Source organism: Eptesicus fuscus, chromosome 4 (genome assembly GCF_027574615.1).
Source record: "Eptesicus fuscus isolate TK198812 chromosome 4, DD_ASM_mEF_20220401, whole genome shotgun sequence".
NCBI lineage: Eukaryota > Metazoa > Chordata > Mammalia > Chiroptera > Vespertilionidae > Eptesicus > Eptesicus fuscus.
In genome coordinates this window covers 3753111-3769693 of record NC_072476.1, presented here as the reverse complement: position 1 = coordinate 3769693, position 16583 = coordinate 3753111, and the positions used below count along the sequence as shown (strand labels likewise).

The window sequence follows — 16583 nt, the reverse complement described above, 5'->3', positions numbered from 1 at the left end:
CAACTAATCTATATTAGTTTTACATCACTGATTACCTGGAGCCAAGAATAGAAGGTGGACTGATTGCAGAAGGCACAAGGAAACTAGGGTGATGGAAATATTTTACATCTTGATTGTAGTAGTGGTTGCACAGCATCAGCCAAAACTTGTCAAACTGTACACTTAAAATGGGCGCATTTTAATATATGTAATTTACACTTTAATAAAGATAGTAATTTACATTGTAAAATGTTAAAAAAAAAAAGAAAAAAAGGAAGAGAATCTATATGACTTAGTAATTGTTTAATGTTGGGGGTAAGAGAAAGAGAGTCTAGAATGGGGTGAGCAATCCTGGGGAATTAGATGAGAAATTCATTTGTAATGCTGACTTTGAGGTATCTGTGGGATGACCAATATGCAGCTCTAAATAAAGATCCGATGCCCAGGACAGAAGGTCACACTAGAGAGGCAGATGAGAACACCTCATGCATACAGGTGAATGTAGATAAATTGCTGGCCTAAACACCAAGCCCTGAAAGGACACTTAAAAAAAAAATGGATCCAGCCCTGGCCAGTGTTGTTCAGTTGGTTGGAGTGTCGTCCTGTACACTGAAAGGTTGCAGGTTCGATTCCCGGTCAGGGCACATACCTAGTTGTGGGTTCAATCCCCAGTCAGGGTTCATACAGGAGGCAACTAACTGCTATTTCTCTCTCACATGGATGTTTCTCTCTCTCTCTCTCTCTCTCTATCTCTCTCTCTCTCTCTCTCAAAAAAATAAAAAGGAATGGACTCATACCTGAAAGAGTTTACCAATCTCACCTGCTTATGTTCTATCTATAAAACATCTACCAGTAAAAAGAATCTTTCACCACTGCTGCTGATTATAAAATTATAAAATATTACAGTTCTAGGAGGAGGAACCAAGATGGCGGCAAAGTTGATGGCCGCCTCGCACAACAATTTCAAAAATACAACTAAAAAACAAAACATCTACCACCCAGAACCACGGGAAGGCTGGCTGAGTGGTAGATTTACAACTAAGAAGAGAAGGGAGCACAAACGCTGGAGAGCTGAGGTACGGAGGCGCGCGCGAAGCGGGCTGGCGGCGGGCGACTGGGCGCGCGGCTTTTCTTCAAACTGAAGGGAGACAAACTCCCGGTCACTCTGAACTCCAGTTTCTGGGGACACGCGGGGGACCCAGACGTCTACGGGGAGAAGCTGGACTCTCGGCCATCGGTCGGAGAGTGAGAGTGAATTTTCTGCAGAGGTGCGCCCAGCAATCAGGGTTTGCTGCGCTGGAGCGCGGGACACGGGGACTTGGAAACACGGAAAGGCAGAGACGGCTGAAGGCAGCCATGGCCATTGGACACACCCTAGCCTAGTGACGCCCGGAGACCCCGCCCCGCACATTCTACAAACCCGCCCAGGCTCCACACAGCGGCTTTTACATATAAATGGCCTGTTCTGTGGCAGCTCAACCAAATTAACTGCAGCTCCAGTCAGACTGCTCCAAAACCGCCCAAGCAAAGAGGAGAAAACTGTAGCTCCTGCTGGGAGGCCTCAGACCTGCACCCCATTGGAGATCCAGACACTAGGGTATCTAGTGGTTGGTGTGGACGACACCAGATTTCAACCACTCTCATAAGGGTCAATTCAAGAGGCAGACTCAGTGAGCACCAAAGCCCTACTGTGTCTCCAGCACAGCAATTCTTCCGTTATAGACACAGCAGGTCCTCACAGCCAATTGGCCTGGAGGTCAATTCCTCCCAGTGTACCAACAGCAATCAGGGCTTTTAACTACACCAAGACTTTCCACTCAGCCCACAAAGGGGTGTACCAAGAGCGACCACCTACAGTGATTGGAGAAGCTGAGCTACCGGCCCCTATAGGTCACTGACCACACAAAGCCACTCCATCAACACAGGGAGGCAGCCAAAATGCGGAGACACCGAAGTATGTCACGAGTAGGAGAGATGGAGGAAAGCAAACTAATGGATGACACAGTGTTCAGAACCACATTTATAAGGTTACTCAAGAATCTTCTAAAAACCGCTGAGCCGAAACTGGTTTGGCTCAGTGGACAGAGCGTCGGCCTGCGGACTCAAGGGTCCCAGGTTCGATTCCGTTCAAGGGCATGTAACTTGGTTGCGGGCACATCCCCAGTAGGGGGTGTGCAAGAGGCAGCTGATCGATGTTTCTCTCTCATCGATGTTTCTAACTCTCTATCCCTCTCTCTTCCTCTCTGTAAAAAAAATCAATAAAATAAAAACCACTGAGAAACTTGAAGAGACCTTCAAGGACCTTAATGAGAATACCAAAAAAATGGAAAAGGACCAGTAAGAAATTATGCATACACTGTCTGAAATAAAGAATATACACTCACTCAACTGTAGACCACCGTACCTGAAGAGTCAAACCAAAGATCTGGAATATGAGGAAGAAAAAAACACCCAACCAGAGAGGCGGAAAGAAAGAAGAATCCAAAAGTGTAAGGATAGCGTAAGGAGCCTCTGGGATGGCTTTAAGCGTACCAATATCCGAATTTTTGGGGTGCCAGAAGAAGAGAGAGAGAGCAAGATACTGAAAACCTATTTGAAGAAATAATGACAGAAAACGTCCCCCACCTGGTGAAAGAAATAGATTACAAGTTCAGGAAGTGCACAGAACCCCAAACAAGAGGAATCCAAAGAGGACCACACCAAGACACATCATAATTAAAATGCCAAGGGCAAAAGACAAAGAGAGAATCTTACAAGCAGCAAGAGAAAAACAGTTAGTTACCTACAAGGGAGCACCCATACGACTGTCAGCTGATTTCTCAACAGAAACTATGCAGGCCAGACGGGAATGGCAAGAAATAGTCAAAGTGATGAATAGCAAGAACCTACAACCAAGACTACTCTACCCAGCAAAGTTATCATTCAGAATTGAAGGGCAGATAAAGAGCTTCACAGATAAGAAAAAGCTAAAGGAGTTCATCACCATCAAACCAGTATTATATGAAATGCTGAAAGGTATTCTTTAAAAAGAGGAAAAAGAAGAAAAAAGTAAAGATAAAAATTATGAACAACAAATACATATCTATAAACAAGTGATCCTAAAAATCAAGTGAATTAAAAATCTGAGGAACATAATAAACTGGTGAACATAATAAAATCAGAGGCATAGAATGGGAGTGGATTGATAATTCTCAGGGGGAAAGGGGTGTCTGTGTGGGGGGTACAGGAAGAGACTGGACAAAAATCATACACCTATGGATAAGGACAACAGGGCGGGAGGTTAGGGCAGAGGGGGGGTGGGAATCGGGTGGGGAGATATGGGGGGGAAAAGGAGAAACAATTGTAATAATCTGAACAATAAAGATTTATTAAAAATATATATATATTACAGTTCTTCTTAGTTTTTAAAAGCCCTCTTCTTTCAAGCTAAAAGAGATGTCTATTTCTAGTAAGTACTTCTTTCATCTGAGAGCTGTGATTTACTTCAACCATTGCTGTCAGTTTATGTTTCCATCTACAATCAGTTTCTGTTTCCATCTATAATTAGTGCCTTTTCTTTTGTAAGAAAACAGAATTCCAAGAGTTCTGAGTATTTGGCAATGGGGGATGTCATCTTATTATCTTAACTAATTATAGACAAACATGTAAATTGACCGTACCTCCACTACGCTCACAGCCAATCAGAGTGAGTATGCAAATTAGAAGGTCAAAGTTAGCAGCCACCCAGATGCTCCTGGCGTGGAGTGGCCAGGCGGGGTAGGACGCCTGCTATGAGAGGGAGGGTGGGGGGCGAAGGGATCTACAGGAGCAGAGTGCCGCAGCAAAGACAAGACTGCAGACTCCGGAGTCTGCAGCGAAGACGAAGATGGCAGACTCCAGCCGGAGTCTGCAGCAAAGACAAAGACTGCAGACTCCGGCCGGGGTCTGCAGCGAAGACGAAGAAGGCAGACTCCAGCTGGAGTCTGCAGCAAAGACGAAGATGGCGGACTCCAGCTGGAGCCTGCAGCAAAGACAAAGATGGCAGACTCTGGCTGGAGCGAAGGCCTGGGTCCTGGGTGCCGGAGGAAAACTGGTGCTGGAAGCCAAGGGAAGGAAGGCCTATTGCACGAATCTCTTCATGCAACGGGCCTCTAGTGTTTTTAATAAAGATAACAATTGTAGAAAAATATAAAGATAAGAATCGTTATCTGGAAATAGAGAAAACCCATGTAAGTCCCTCTGTCAAGCTCAACTACACTCCCACTGAAGCAGCAAACACACAAAAAACGTAAGTAAATCATATCTCGAGTGGTCAATGAAATTAGCAAGAGGAACTCAAATCCTGGCTTCCTATCTATAAAGTGCAACTGGCCCTAACCAGTTTGGCTCAGTGGATAGAGCGGACTGAAAGGTCCCAGGTTCAATTCCGGTCAAGGGCATGTAACTTGGTTGCGGGCACTTCCCCAGTAGGAGGTGTGCAGGAGGCAGCTGATTGATGTTTCTCTCTCATCAATGTTTCTAACCCTCTCCCTTACTCTCTGTAATAAATCAATAAAATCAATAAAATATATTAAATATATATCCTATCTAATAAAGAGGGAATATGCAAATTGACCATCACACCATCACAAAGATGGTGACCCTTAGCCACAACATGGCCGCACCCAGTCACCTCAGCGCCACCAGAGTCCCCCAGTCCTTTCAGTCCAGCCAGGGGGCGGCAGGTGCACAGTGCAGCCAGACCTGCCCTCAGCCCCCCAGCCACCCAGGGCCGGCCCAAGGCGCAGGCAAGCCTCAGATGGCGACTGCTCAGCCACCCAGGGCCGCCCGAGGTTCAGGTAACCAGGGCCAGCTGAGGCTTGCACTTCCGGCAGTGGCAGCAGCAGAGGTGTGATGGGGGCGTTGCCTTCCCCTGATTGCCGGGTTGCCTCCCGCCCCTGAGGGCTCCCAGACTATGAGAGGGGGCAGGCTGGGCTGAGGGACCCCCCCTCCACTGCATGAATTTTCATGCATCGGGCCTCTAGTATATATATATATGTATATAAAAGTGCAACTGAAGAAGAGAAGTAATTCAAAATAGAGGCAACAGTGTGTTAAAATGACAGGAGGTGCCTATAAGACCCTTATAGGGAAGAAAATGGTACTGAAGCAGAGTTCACTGCACTCAACAAGGGAAAAGGCAGAGGTGGTAGTTGGAGGCCCACAGATAGCACCTGGAAACCTGTGTTGTGTGGCCCGGACAACATTTTTATCATTTAAATTAACTGCTATTATTTGAAAAGTGGGACATTTTGCATTTTTAAAAAATCCAGATTCCTAGTTTCTTTTGGGAAAATCAGAAACTCTGGAAATATAAACGTATTTTCTCACTTGAAACAATCAGCTTGGGTTTAACTAGGACAGTGGTCAGCAAACTCATTAGTCAACAGAGCCAAATATCAACAGTACAATGACTGAAATTTCTTTTGAGAGCCAAATTTTTTTTTATATATTTTATTGATTTTTCACAGAGAGGAAGGGAGAGGGATAGAGAGCTAGAAACATCGATGAGAGAGAGATATCGACCAGCTGCCTCCTGCACACCCCCCACTGGGGGATGTGCCCGCAACCAATGTACATGCCCTCGACCGGAATCGAACCCAGGACCTTCCAGTCCACAGACCAACGGAGAGCCAAATTTTTTAAACTTAAACTTCTTCTAACACCACTTCTTCAAAATAGACTCGCCCAGGCCGTGGTATTTTGTGGAAGAGCCACACTCAAGGAACCAAAGAGCCGCATGTGGCTCGCAAGCCGCAGTTTGCTGACAACGGAACTAGGACATGTATTTTCCGAAGTCACCAGGCCCAACACTATTGTTTACACCCAGTGTTTTTTTTTATATATATATAAATATATATATATATGTATATGTATATGTATATGTATATATGTACATGTATGTGTATATATGTATATATGTATATATGTATATGTATATATGTGTGTGTGTGTGTGTGTATATATATATATACACATACATAAATACACATATATACACACTAGAGGCCCAATGCACGAAGATTCGTGCAAAAATGGGCCTTCCTGCCATAGCTGGTTTGGCTCAGTGGATAGGGCATCGGCCTGCGGACTGAAGGGTCCCAGGTTCGATTTCGGTCAAGGGCATGTACCTTGGTTGTGGGCACATACCCAGTAGGAGGTGTGCAGGAGGCAGCTGATCAATGTTTCTCTTTCATTGATGTTTCTGGCTCTCTATTCCTCTCCCTTCCTCTCTCTAAAAAAATCAATAAAATATATTATTAAAAAAAAATGGGCCTTTCTTCCCCTGGCGCTGGCACGGTCTTTGCTCTGGCCGGAGCCGCCTTTCCGCTCTGGCTCAGAGCGGCCTTTCCGCCTTCCCATGCTGCCCAGAGGCCTGGAGCGGCTAGAGTGGTGTGGAACACCTGTGTCATCGCCATGGCGACGACACAAGCTTCCCGCCCCGCCCCTGGCCACTCAGTGCTCATGTATGCAAATTAACCTGCCATCTTTGTTGGGTTAATTTGCATACTCACTCCTGACTGGCTGGTGGGCGTCATGAAGGTACAGTCAATTAGCATGTTACTCTTTTATTAAGTAGATACACACACTGGAGGACCGGTACACGAAATTCATGCACGGGGCGGGGGATTTGTCCCTCAGCCCAGCCTGCACCCTCTCCTAATCCGGGACTGCTGGCTCCTAACCACTTGCCTGCCTACCAGCCTGATCACTCCCTAACTGCTCCCCTGCCAGACTGATTGACGTCTAACTGCTCCCCTGCCGACCTGATTGCCCCCAACTGCCCTCCCCTGGCGGTCTGATCACCCCCAACTGCCCTTCCCTGCCGACCTGGTGCCCCCAACTGCCCTCCCCTGCCACCTGATCACCCCCAACTGCCCTCCCCTGCCGGCCTGGTCCCACCCAACTGCCCTCCCCTGCCAGCCTGTTCGCCCCCAACTGCCCTCCCCGGCCTGCCATCTTGTGTGGCCATCTTGTGACGACGTGGGGATGGCCATCTTGTGATGATGCGAGCGCCACCTAGGCTTTTATTAGTATAGATATTGATTGATTGATTGATTGATTGATTTCAGAGAGGAAGGGAGAAGGAGAGATAGAATCATCAATGATGAGAGAGAATCATTGATCAGCTGCCTCCTGCACACCCCTCACCGGGGATAGAGTCTGCAACTTGAGCTTATGCCCTGACGGGAACTGAACCATGACCTCCTGGTTCATAGGTCAATGCTCAACCACTGAGCCGGCTACACCCAGTCTTTATTAATTTTATCCCTGTCTACTCCTGCAGGTGCTGTGACAACTGATATAAAGGCTCAGAAAAACAGAAGTGTCAAAGTTCTCAAAGGGACAAGAGCTAGAAACTTACATGGATTGTTCATAATAGCAAAACTAGAAACAAAATAACTAGTTATCCACCAACAGGTGAGAGGAATAAATGGAATTGTACACAGCAGTGAAAATGCACAAACTACATGAATCTTAAAAACAAGTGTCATATTAAATGTTTTCTATTGTCATTATTATATGTTAAAAAAGTCACAGAAAACCAAGTAATGCTAAACAATTTATATAGGTGTCCCAAAAAAATGTATACACATTTTAACAACTGATTCTATTACATATTGAAAATGAAATGTATTTTGAATGAATGAATAATATAATTATTCAAAGTGTGTATACACTTTTTGGGGACACCCTGTATTATTTAGAGATACATATGTTTGGGGTAAAACATTTTTTTTTTAAACAAAGAATTTAGCCCGGCTGGTGTGGCTCAGTGGTTGAGCACCAAATTATGCACGAAGAGGTTGTTGGTTCAATTCCCTGTCAGGGTACATGCCCAAGTTACAGCTCGATCTGGCAGCCGATTGATGTTTCTCTCTCATCAATGTTTCTATCTCTCTCTCCTCCTCTCCTTTCCTCTCTCTGTAAAATCATTAAAAACATATTTAAAAAATAAAAAAAATAAAATAAAGAATTATGTGAAACAAAGTTCAGGATAGTAATTTTCTCTTGGAAGGAGGTAGAAGAAAGAAAGGAATGAGAGAGGAATACAAAGGTAGCACCGTATTACATGTTACAGTTCTATATTTGGATGGTGGGTTCCTACTGACTTAATTTTTATGCTTTATAACAATCTATCACATAGTACCCTTTTGTGTGCACCAAATAGTGCCATATAAAACATCTTTTTAAAAAGAAACAGATGGGCCAAACAACGAAAACAATCTTGAAAAAGGACGAAGTTGGAGGACCCATACTTTCTGATTACAAAATTACTGCAAAGCCAAAACAGTAAAGCACTGACATAAGAAAAGACATATCAACCAATGGAGCAAAACTGAGAGTCCACAAAGAAACCATGCATCTATGGCCAATTGATTTTCTACATGACGCCAAGACCAAAATGGCACTCAGACAACTGGATTTCCACATTTCAAAAGAATTAATGAATTAGGACCCCCTATATCACACCACATACAAAAATTAATTCAAAATGCATCAATGAGCCGTAGCTCATCTTTCTCAGCGGTTAGAGTGTTGGCCCTCGGACTGAAAGGTCCCAGGTTCAATTCTGGTCAAGGGCACGTACCTTGGTAGCAGGCTTCATCCCCAGCCCCAGTAGGAGCAAGGGGGAGGCAACCAATAGAAGTGTCTCTCTCACATCAATGTTTCTGCCTCTCCCCCTCCCTTCCACTCTCTTTAAAAATTAATGGAAGAAGAAAAAAAAAATTAATGGAAGAAATATTCCAGGGTGAGAATTAACAAAAAAATGCATCAACAACCTAAACACAAGTGCTAAAACCAAAAAACTATTAGAAGAAAATATAAGAGTAAAGCTTGTGATCGTGGGTATGGGATTCTTAGATATGATAGCAAAACCTTGAGCAACGAAAGAAAAAAAACAGATAAATTGGACTTCATCATAATTAAAAACTTTTTGCATCAAAGAGCATCATCAAGAAAGTGAAAAGAGCCCTGGCCAGTGTGGCTCAGTTGGTTGGGCATCGTCCTGTGCACCAGGAGGTTGCTGGTTCAATTCCCGGTCAAGGGCACTTGCCCAGGTTGTGGGTTCGATCTCCAATAGGCAGCTGATCGATATTGCACTCACACATCAATGTTCCTCTCTCCCTTTTCCTTCCTCTCTCTCTAAAAATCAATAAACTTCAAAAAAGAAAGTGAAAAGATAATCTCAGAATGGTAGGATTTATTTGCAATCATATATCTGATAAAGATTTAATATGCAGAATATATAAAGAACTCCTATAGCCCAACAACAACAAGACAACACAATTTTTAAATGGGCAAAGTACTGAATAGATATTTCCCAAAGAAGATATACAAATGGCCAATAAGCACATTAAAAGATGTTCATCGTCATTAGTTATTAGAGAAATACAAATCAGGAACTATAATGAGATACCATTCATACCCACATCCAAAAAACGAAAAATTGCAAGTGTTAGTGAAGATGTGAAGAAACTGGTACTCTATTGCATTGTGGTGGAAACGTAAAATGGTTCAGCCCTTGTGGAAAATAGTTACAAAGTCACAAAACTAAACACAGAATTACCACATGGCCCAGCCACTGTGGCTCCATGGTTGGGTATCAACTCAGGAACCAAGAGGTCACCAGTTTTTGTTTTAAATATATTGTTATTGATTTCAGAGAGGAAGGGAGAGGGAGAGATAGAAACATCAAGAATGAGAGAATCATTGATCGGCTGCCTCCAGCATGCCCCCTAGTGGGGATCGAGCCCACAACTCAGGCATGTGCCCTTGACTGGAATCAAATCCAGGACCCTTCAGTCCACAGGCTGACGCTCTATCCACTGAGCCAAACCAGCTAGGGCAAGGTCACCGATTTGATTCCTGGTCAGGGCACATGCCCAGGTTGTGGGGTCAATCCCCAACAGAGGTGTGTACAGAAGGCAGCCGATAATGATGCTCCTCTTTCATCGATGTTTCTCTCTATCCTGCTCCCTTCTTCTCAAATAAATAAATAAATAATAGCCTTAGCCAGTTTGGCTCAGTGGATAGAGCCTCTGCCTGCAGACTGAAAGGTCCCGGGTTCGATTCTGGTCAAGGGCACATGCCTGGGTTGCAGCTCGATCCCCAGTAGGGGGCGTGCAGGAGGCAGCCGATCAGTGATTCTCTCTCCTCATTGATGTCTCTATCTCTCTCTCTCCCTTCCTTCTGAAATCAATAAAAAAATTTTAAATAAATAAATAAATAATAAAAAGTTTATCTTTAAAAAAAGAATTACCACATGACCCAGCAATCCGATTCCTAGATATATATACCCAAAAAAACTGAGAACAGCTACTGAGGATTGAGCCCATAACCCAGGCATGTGCCCTGACTGGAAATGGAACCGTGACTTCCTGGTTCATAAGTCGATGCTCAATCATTGAGCTATGGGGGCTGAGCACAGAAAATGTTTTATAATTAGCTGAAGGATTTCCAAATGAGTCAGATGAAGTTAATGGAATTTCCTATTTCTGTACTAAACAGTGTGTCTATAATTACTAATTATATCTATTTACTGAACTATTTTTCCTTTCCATTAAATCTCAAATGGATATGATGGGCTAATGGAGACAGAAATTGTATCTTTACTGAAAATATTTGTGATCTCTTGATTACAGTTAGACTGTTTTCCCTCTGGAGGTTAGAGGTGTAACATTTCAAGGAAAATTTAGTATTCCAGATGGCAGGAGACAGAGACTTCAACGTTTATTAGTCTCAAGTATATCTTGATATTTTCTATGGTTCTAAAATGTTCTAATATTATCTTCAAGTTTATTTTTAAATTTTTAAAACCCTCCCCTGAAGATATTTTTCCATTGATTTTTAGAGGGAGTAGAAGACAGAGGGAAAGACAGGGCCCGGGTCAGGGAGGAGCCTGTAACCAAGGTATGTGCACTTGACCAGAATTGAACCCAGGACCCTTCCACTGAGCCAAATTGGCTAGGGCTATCTTCAAGTTTATATTTATCTCTCTGCTATTTTGATTTATTCAGACTAAAGATTTTGAGCCTTTCATATTCCATTTTACAAACTGGTCTCAAATTGTACTCTTTTTCCAAATTCTCAAATTAATTCTAAGTGTTTCAGTTAGTACTGATTCAATAATTATTATCAAACAGATAAATATATTAGTATTACTTTAGTTTCTGCACTAAACATTTTGTTACATATTTATGTTTTGTGTCCAGTATTTCAATATTGAATAATAATTTCAGTTGTGGGTGCCATTGTATTATGTTCCTAACATAAAAGGCAAAAGGCTTTCTGTTGCCTTTTATTGAACCTCTTTTGTATTTAATAAATCCAATCTGGAGAATTGAAAAAGAGAATCTATGTATATAAAAGCCTAAGCAACCAGAATGACCAGTCACTATGATGTGCACTGATCACCAGGGGGCAGATGCTCAAAGTAGGAGCTATCCCCTGGTGGTCAGTGCACTCCCAAAGCCAACCTCCCCTGGTTGGCCAACCTCCCACGGTCCCTCCCCCCGGCCCCTGGGCTGGGACAGGGAACAGTGATAGGTGGCAGCGGACACGGCCTTTTTCCCAGGGGGGCCGTGGGCCAGCTCCCTCCTCAGGGCTGGTGGCCAACCTCCTGTGCCCTGTCCCTCCCCCTGGCCAGCAGGCCCTGATCAGCCTGCTGCCCACCCACCATGGAAGTGGTGCAGAGGCGAGGGAAAGGGGGTGGAGGCAGAGAACCACATGGCCGTGGGCCACCGACCATAGCGGCATCAACGTCCAGTGTCCATTCCTTCCACGCCCAGCCTGATGGCCATCACCTCCTCTCCAGCTAGGCCCTGATTGGTCTAGCCCCAATTGGCCCTGATCGCCGGCCAGGCCTAAGGACCCCACCTGTGCATGAGTTTCATGCACTGGGCCTCTAGTTTTTAGATATACAGCAATAAATGGGAGATGTGGCAACATTTTATCTGCCCTGCTGATGTAATAATTTGTGAAAAGAAAGCAAAGGTATGCATCCAGGGGGTGGCTTTGTCCCTTACCTTGCCATTGAGAACGATGTTTTGACTTCCGCACAACACTGACTGGCGACTAACTTTGTTCCCAGATGCCTGAAAGGAAACAGCAGGAAATGAGAGGGAGCAAGCGGAGTGGGTTTTGAGCTATAGGTTTCCATCAAGCAAGTTCATACTGGAGAGAAAGACTTGAAAATAGGGTGTAGTCTACAAAGGAATGAGTCCAGAATTTTAATAAAGCAAGGGTGGATTAGGAAACTATAGCGATTCAAGGAATAGATCCAGAGTTTCGATGTGGTATGTCTGTCTATAGCCTAGTGGCATCAGAGACATGAATTCAAGTCCCAATTCTATACCTCAATTTTAAAGCTCTAACCCCAGGATAATGACTTCACCAGTATCATAGAGTTGTGAGAATTCAATGAAGAACAAAATTATAGTAGTAAGGTTGATTGAGCAATTTACACACATCATATATTGACTATAAAGAACCAAACAGTCTTTAGCACATAGTAATCAATTACGACAGGTTCGCCTTTAAAAGCCGGAAGTCTGGAGCTGTAATTAATATTAGGATGGACGAGACTTGTCCTGCTTTCTAGAAAGCACTTTATCTCTACGAGGAAATCGGGATTCAATGAAAAAGCCTAAACTGGCCATTTAAGGAATAAATAAGGCCAGACCTATACACGCCCATACATGCCACAGGGACCCGGGGTGGGGCAGGGACAAGATGGGGGCACAGGCCCCAAAGGGACCCAGGCCTGGAAAGGGAAGCGCCGACGTGTGGACACCGCGCACCGTCTCGATGTACTCAGACTTGTTGTAGAGCAGCTCGCCCAACTCCATGGCCACCTAGTCCTCTAAGCAGCTCGGGCTCCAGTCAAAGCCTGTCAGCCGCTCAGTCCGCCGGGGATGCCGGAACTTCCGGCGAGCGCTGCACTTCCGCTCCCAGGCTCCCTCGGGTCTCATCCCCAGCTCCGCCCCCGCGAGGCGGCCCCGCCCGGCGCTCAGCAGTCCCGGCTGCGCGTGCGCGACCCAGCGCGGGACTCCATTGGCCGGGTTGAGGGCGCGCGGGAGCTCGCTGGTCGCGCGCTGCGGGTGCCCCGGGCGCCCCATTCCTTCCCGGGGTGCCGGCGGTGCCCGGGCCCACAGGAGTCCTCGAGTCCGCAGCCCCGGGGCCGGCGACGGCTGCTCTTCCCGTTCGTTCGCCGGCCCGATGGAAGAACCTCCTGGGAAGCCCCTCAGTTTTGAGGAGAAGGAAAAGGTGCGGGGGTGCGGGAAGGGCTGACGCGGCACTCGGACCCCTTCGCCAGGATTGTGGGCCGGGCTGCGTGCCCGGCGACCGCGCCGCACTCGCCTGTGGCCTGCGCCCTTTGGACTCGCGCTGCCCAGGGAGTGGAAGTGTGGAAGAGCGCTGTACTCGCCTGGCATTTAAAGACACTTTTTTTTTTCTTGCAGCACTAACATAAATACAAAAAGTAAAACTAGACAAAGCCAAAGTCCCCATCGACACCCTCCCGCTGCCCCCACACTCTCAGCCGTAGCTTCGCCCACCCACCCCAGCCTTAGGCTGGTGGAGGCGCGCCCTTGTAGTCTCTAACCACCAAAAAGCGGCGTGTATTTTTTGGAAAGGAGAATGTTCATGCATGGTACAAGCAGGATGGTTCTGCAACTTCCGTTTCCCTTCTCCATGATTGACATCCATGTTAGTACACGTTTATCGACCCCATTTTTTTAGGTTCTGTATAGTATCCTGTAGTGTGGAAGTGCCATCTTTAGCTATTACTCTGCTGGGAGACAGGTGGTTCCTGCTTTTGCTTCTACAACAGTAACAGTGTTGCTGCAGCCATCTGTACTATGCCAACTTGTGTTTATGTTGATATTAGCTAGAATGTATCTTGTGCTGGCTGTGCCAAGCTTTGTGCTGCACTCTTCATTCACATTAACTCCGCAGTCCTCTTATCGCGGCCTACTTTCTTTTTCTTTTCTTTTCTCTTTTTAATTTTTCAGAGAGAGGAAGGGAGAGAGAGGTCGGGGGGGGGGGGGGGGAAAACAATGATCAGTTGCCTCCTACACGCACCCGGGGATGGAATCTGCCGTGACAGGGAATTGAACCCATCACCTTTTGGTGTATGGTGACGCCCCAACCAACTGAGCCACACCAGCCAGGGCCCGGCCTACTTTTCCAGTGGGGGTGAGAAGGGCATTTACAAGTCAAGATAATTCCCAGATAATTGATAAGCCGGGTGACGAATAGGGCGTTGTAAGAAGCAGTCTGGCATAGATTTTAGAGCACAAACTCTAGAGCTGGACTGCATGGGTTTGAATTACATACCATTTATAAACTGTGTGGTCTTAGACACTGCTTTCCCTCTGATCTTCCCTTGCCAGCTCCTTCCTACTCAGGTCTAGGGTCAAATGGTAGTCCTTAGAAATGATCCCTGGCCACCCTATCTAAAGTAGTCCATTCCCGCAACTCAGGAGCTCCCGTTTACCTAGATATTGATTACTATGTGAAATCATGTTTATTTGTTTTCTGTTTATTATCGGCATCATTCACTATCTATAAGCTTGACCACACTGTATGGCTAGCACCTGGAACAATAGCTGATACCCTTAGGAACTGATACAGCTATTGTCCCCAGGTGGTAGAGAGATACCTGGACCAATAATTGACAGATAAGAGATTCCATTTTCCAAGTGAATGTCTGAGGGTGACAGCTCTTTGTTGTTAATCCTCACCTGAGGATATATTTTCCGTTGATTTTTAGAGCAAGTGGAAGGGAGGGGTAGAAACAGAGAGAAACATCGATGTGAGAGAGACACATCAAATGGTTGCCTCCTGCACACACCCCAGATGGGGCTGGGGATCAGGCCTGCAACTGAGAGGTACGTGCCCTTGATCAGAATTGAGCCCGAGACCCTTCAATCCGAGGGCCAAAGCTCTATCCACTGAGCCAAATGGGCCAGGGCAAGGGTGACAAGTCTTGCTACTTCCGAGGATCTCACAGTGATAATGAGGTCTGGGGGAACAGAGAGGTAAACAGATAACAGTAATAAATACCATGATAAAGGAAGCACAGGGGAGAAGTGGACTGTCTACCTGGATTGAAAAAGAGCCTAGAAGTCTGTTCCAGGGAAATAAAGATCTAAGCTGAGGCATGCGGAATCGGTAGGAATCAGCAAAGTGAGTTGGGGAGGAAATGCTGCAGGTGAGAACAAGCTGTGCAGAGGTTCTGAGACAGGAGAGGGCGTGGTGCTCTGTGAGAAGGGAGAGTAATGTGGGCTAGTGCCCTCCACTATCTGGCTGAGGGACCAGCTGAGCACGGCACACTCGTGTCTGGTAGGCACTGTACCCCTTCTCTTTCCACTGCTCAGAATTGTCTGGTGTTTTTCTTCTTTCAGTTGAAGGAAAAATTAGCATTCTTAAAAAGAGAATATAGCAAGACTCTGGCCCGTCTTCAGGTAAGTGAATCTTATTCTCTCAAATTGAGGTATTGTAGTACAAACTATGAACAATTCTTCATCATAATGAAGCGTTAAAAAAAAATTATTTGCCCTTAAATTTGTTCCTTGAGCTGCTTTTGCTTTCTCTAGCGGGCCCAAAGAGCTGAAAAGGTTAAGAATTTTATTAAGAAAACAGTGAAAGAACAAGATTATTTGCTCCAGCCAGAAGTTTCACCGCAGCTAAACCACTCAGGTAAATCTAACCATTCACTTATGCTTGCTTTATTATTCATTTTCCTGGTGTATTTGGCTGTGGTTCTTTTCCTCTTGAGGATGCCAATGGACTCTTTAAAGTGCACAATTGGATGCTTCTTTATATATATTCACAAGAGCATGAAAACATCATCACTATTTCTAGAACATTTTCACCATTCCCAAAAAGAAACCCCTTACCCATCCCACCCCTAACCCCTGGCGACCACAAATCTACTTTCTGTTTCTGTGGATTAACCTTTTCTGGACAATTCATATAAATGGAATCATATAATATGTGGCCTTTTGGGACTGGCTTCTTTTACTTAGCACAATGTTTTCAGTGGTCATTCACCCAGACATACATATATCCAGGCATGCATCATTACCCATTCCCTTTTGCAGCTGAATAACATTCCATTGTATAGGTGTACCATCATTCGTTAATCCTCACCCGAGGGTATTTTTTCCCCATTGATTTTTAGAGTAATTAGAAGGGAGGGGGAGAGGCAGAGAGAGAGAAACATTGATGTGAGAGAGACATGCGCCCCGACTAGGGCCAGGGATCAAGCTTGCAACCGAGGTACGTGCCCTTGACTAGAATGGAACCCATGACCCTTTAGTCTATGGGCCAGTGCTCTAACCATTCATCCAAACCAGCCAGGGCGAAGTACCATCATTTGTATATCCATTCATCAATTGATGGACATTTGGGTTGTTTCTGCTTTTTGGCTAGTATGAATTTGGGTTATTAAGCTACCATGAACATTCATATACAAACATTTGTGTAGATATTTGTTTCCAATTATTTTTTATATTAGGGGCCCAGTGCACGAAATTCGTGCACTGGGGGTCGGGGGTCCCTCTCACATACTGGGA

The 16583-nt window shown here is 45.2% G+C and overlaps 2 protein-coding genes across 9 annotated transcripts in view; one reads left to right on the top strand and one right to left on the bottom strand.

Annotated features, from left to right (window-relative positions):
- Positions 1 to 12948, bottom strand: part of DCTN5 (dynactin subunit 5) — a 31690-nt gene extending 18742 nt beyond the window's left edge. The window contains exons 1-2 of one of the 2 annotated variants that reach the window (XM_054714435.1): positions 12804 to 12948; positions 12030 to 12098 (exon numbers count right to left, since the gene is read on the bottom strand). In XM_054714435.1, the coding sequence (XP_054570410.1) occupies positions 12030 to 12098; positions 12804 to 12851 (117 nt within the window). In that variant the 5' untranslated portion in view covers positions 12852 to 12948. The remainder of the gene's footprint in view (positions 1 to 12029; positions 12099 to 12803) is intronic. The other variant, XM_054714436.1, reaches the window with a different exon arrangement.
- Positions 12949 to 13206: 258 nt separating this feature from the next.
- Positions 13207 to 16583, top strand: part of PALB2 (partner and localizer of BRCA2) — a 28822-nt gene continuing 25445 nt past the window's right edge. For 4 of the 7 annotated variants that reach the window (XM_054714181.1, XM_054714182.1, XM_054714185.1 and 1 more), the window contains exons 1-3: positions 13222 to 13269; positions 15411 to 15470; positions 15603 to 15705. In XM_054714181.1, the coding sequence (XP_054570156.1) occupies positions 13222 to 13269; positions 15411 to 15470; positions 15603 to 15705 (211 nt within the window). Of the gene's footprint in view, positions 13270 to 15410; positions 15471 to 15602; positions 15706 to 16583 lie in introns of all 7 variants that reach the window. The other 3 variants (XM_028127403.2, XM_054714186.1, XM_054714180.1) reach the window with 2 other exon arrangements.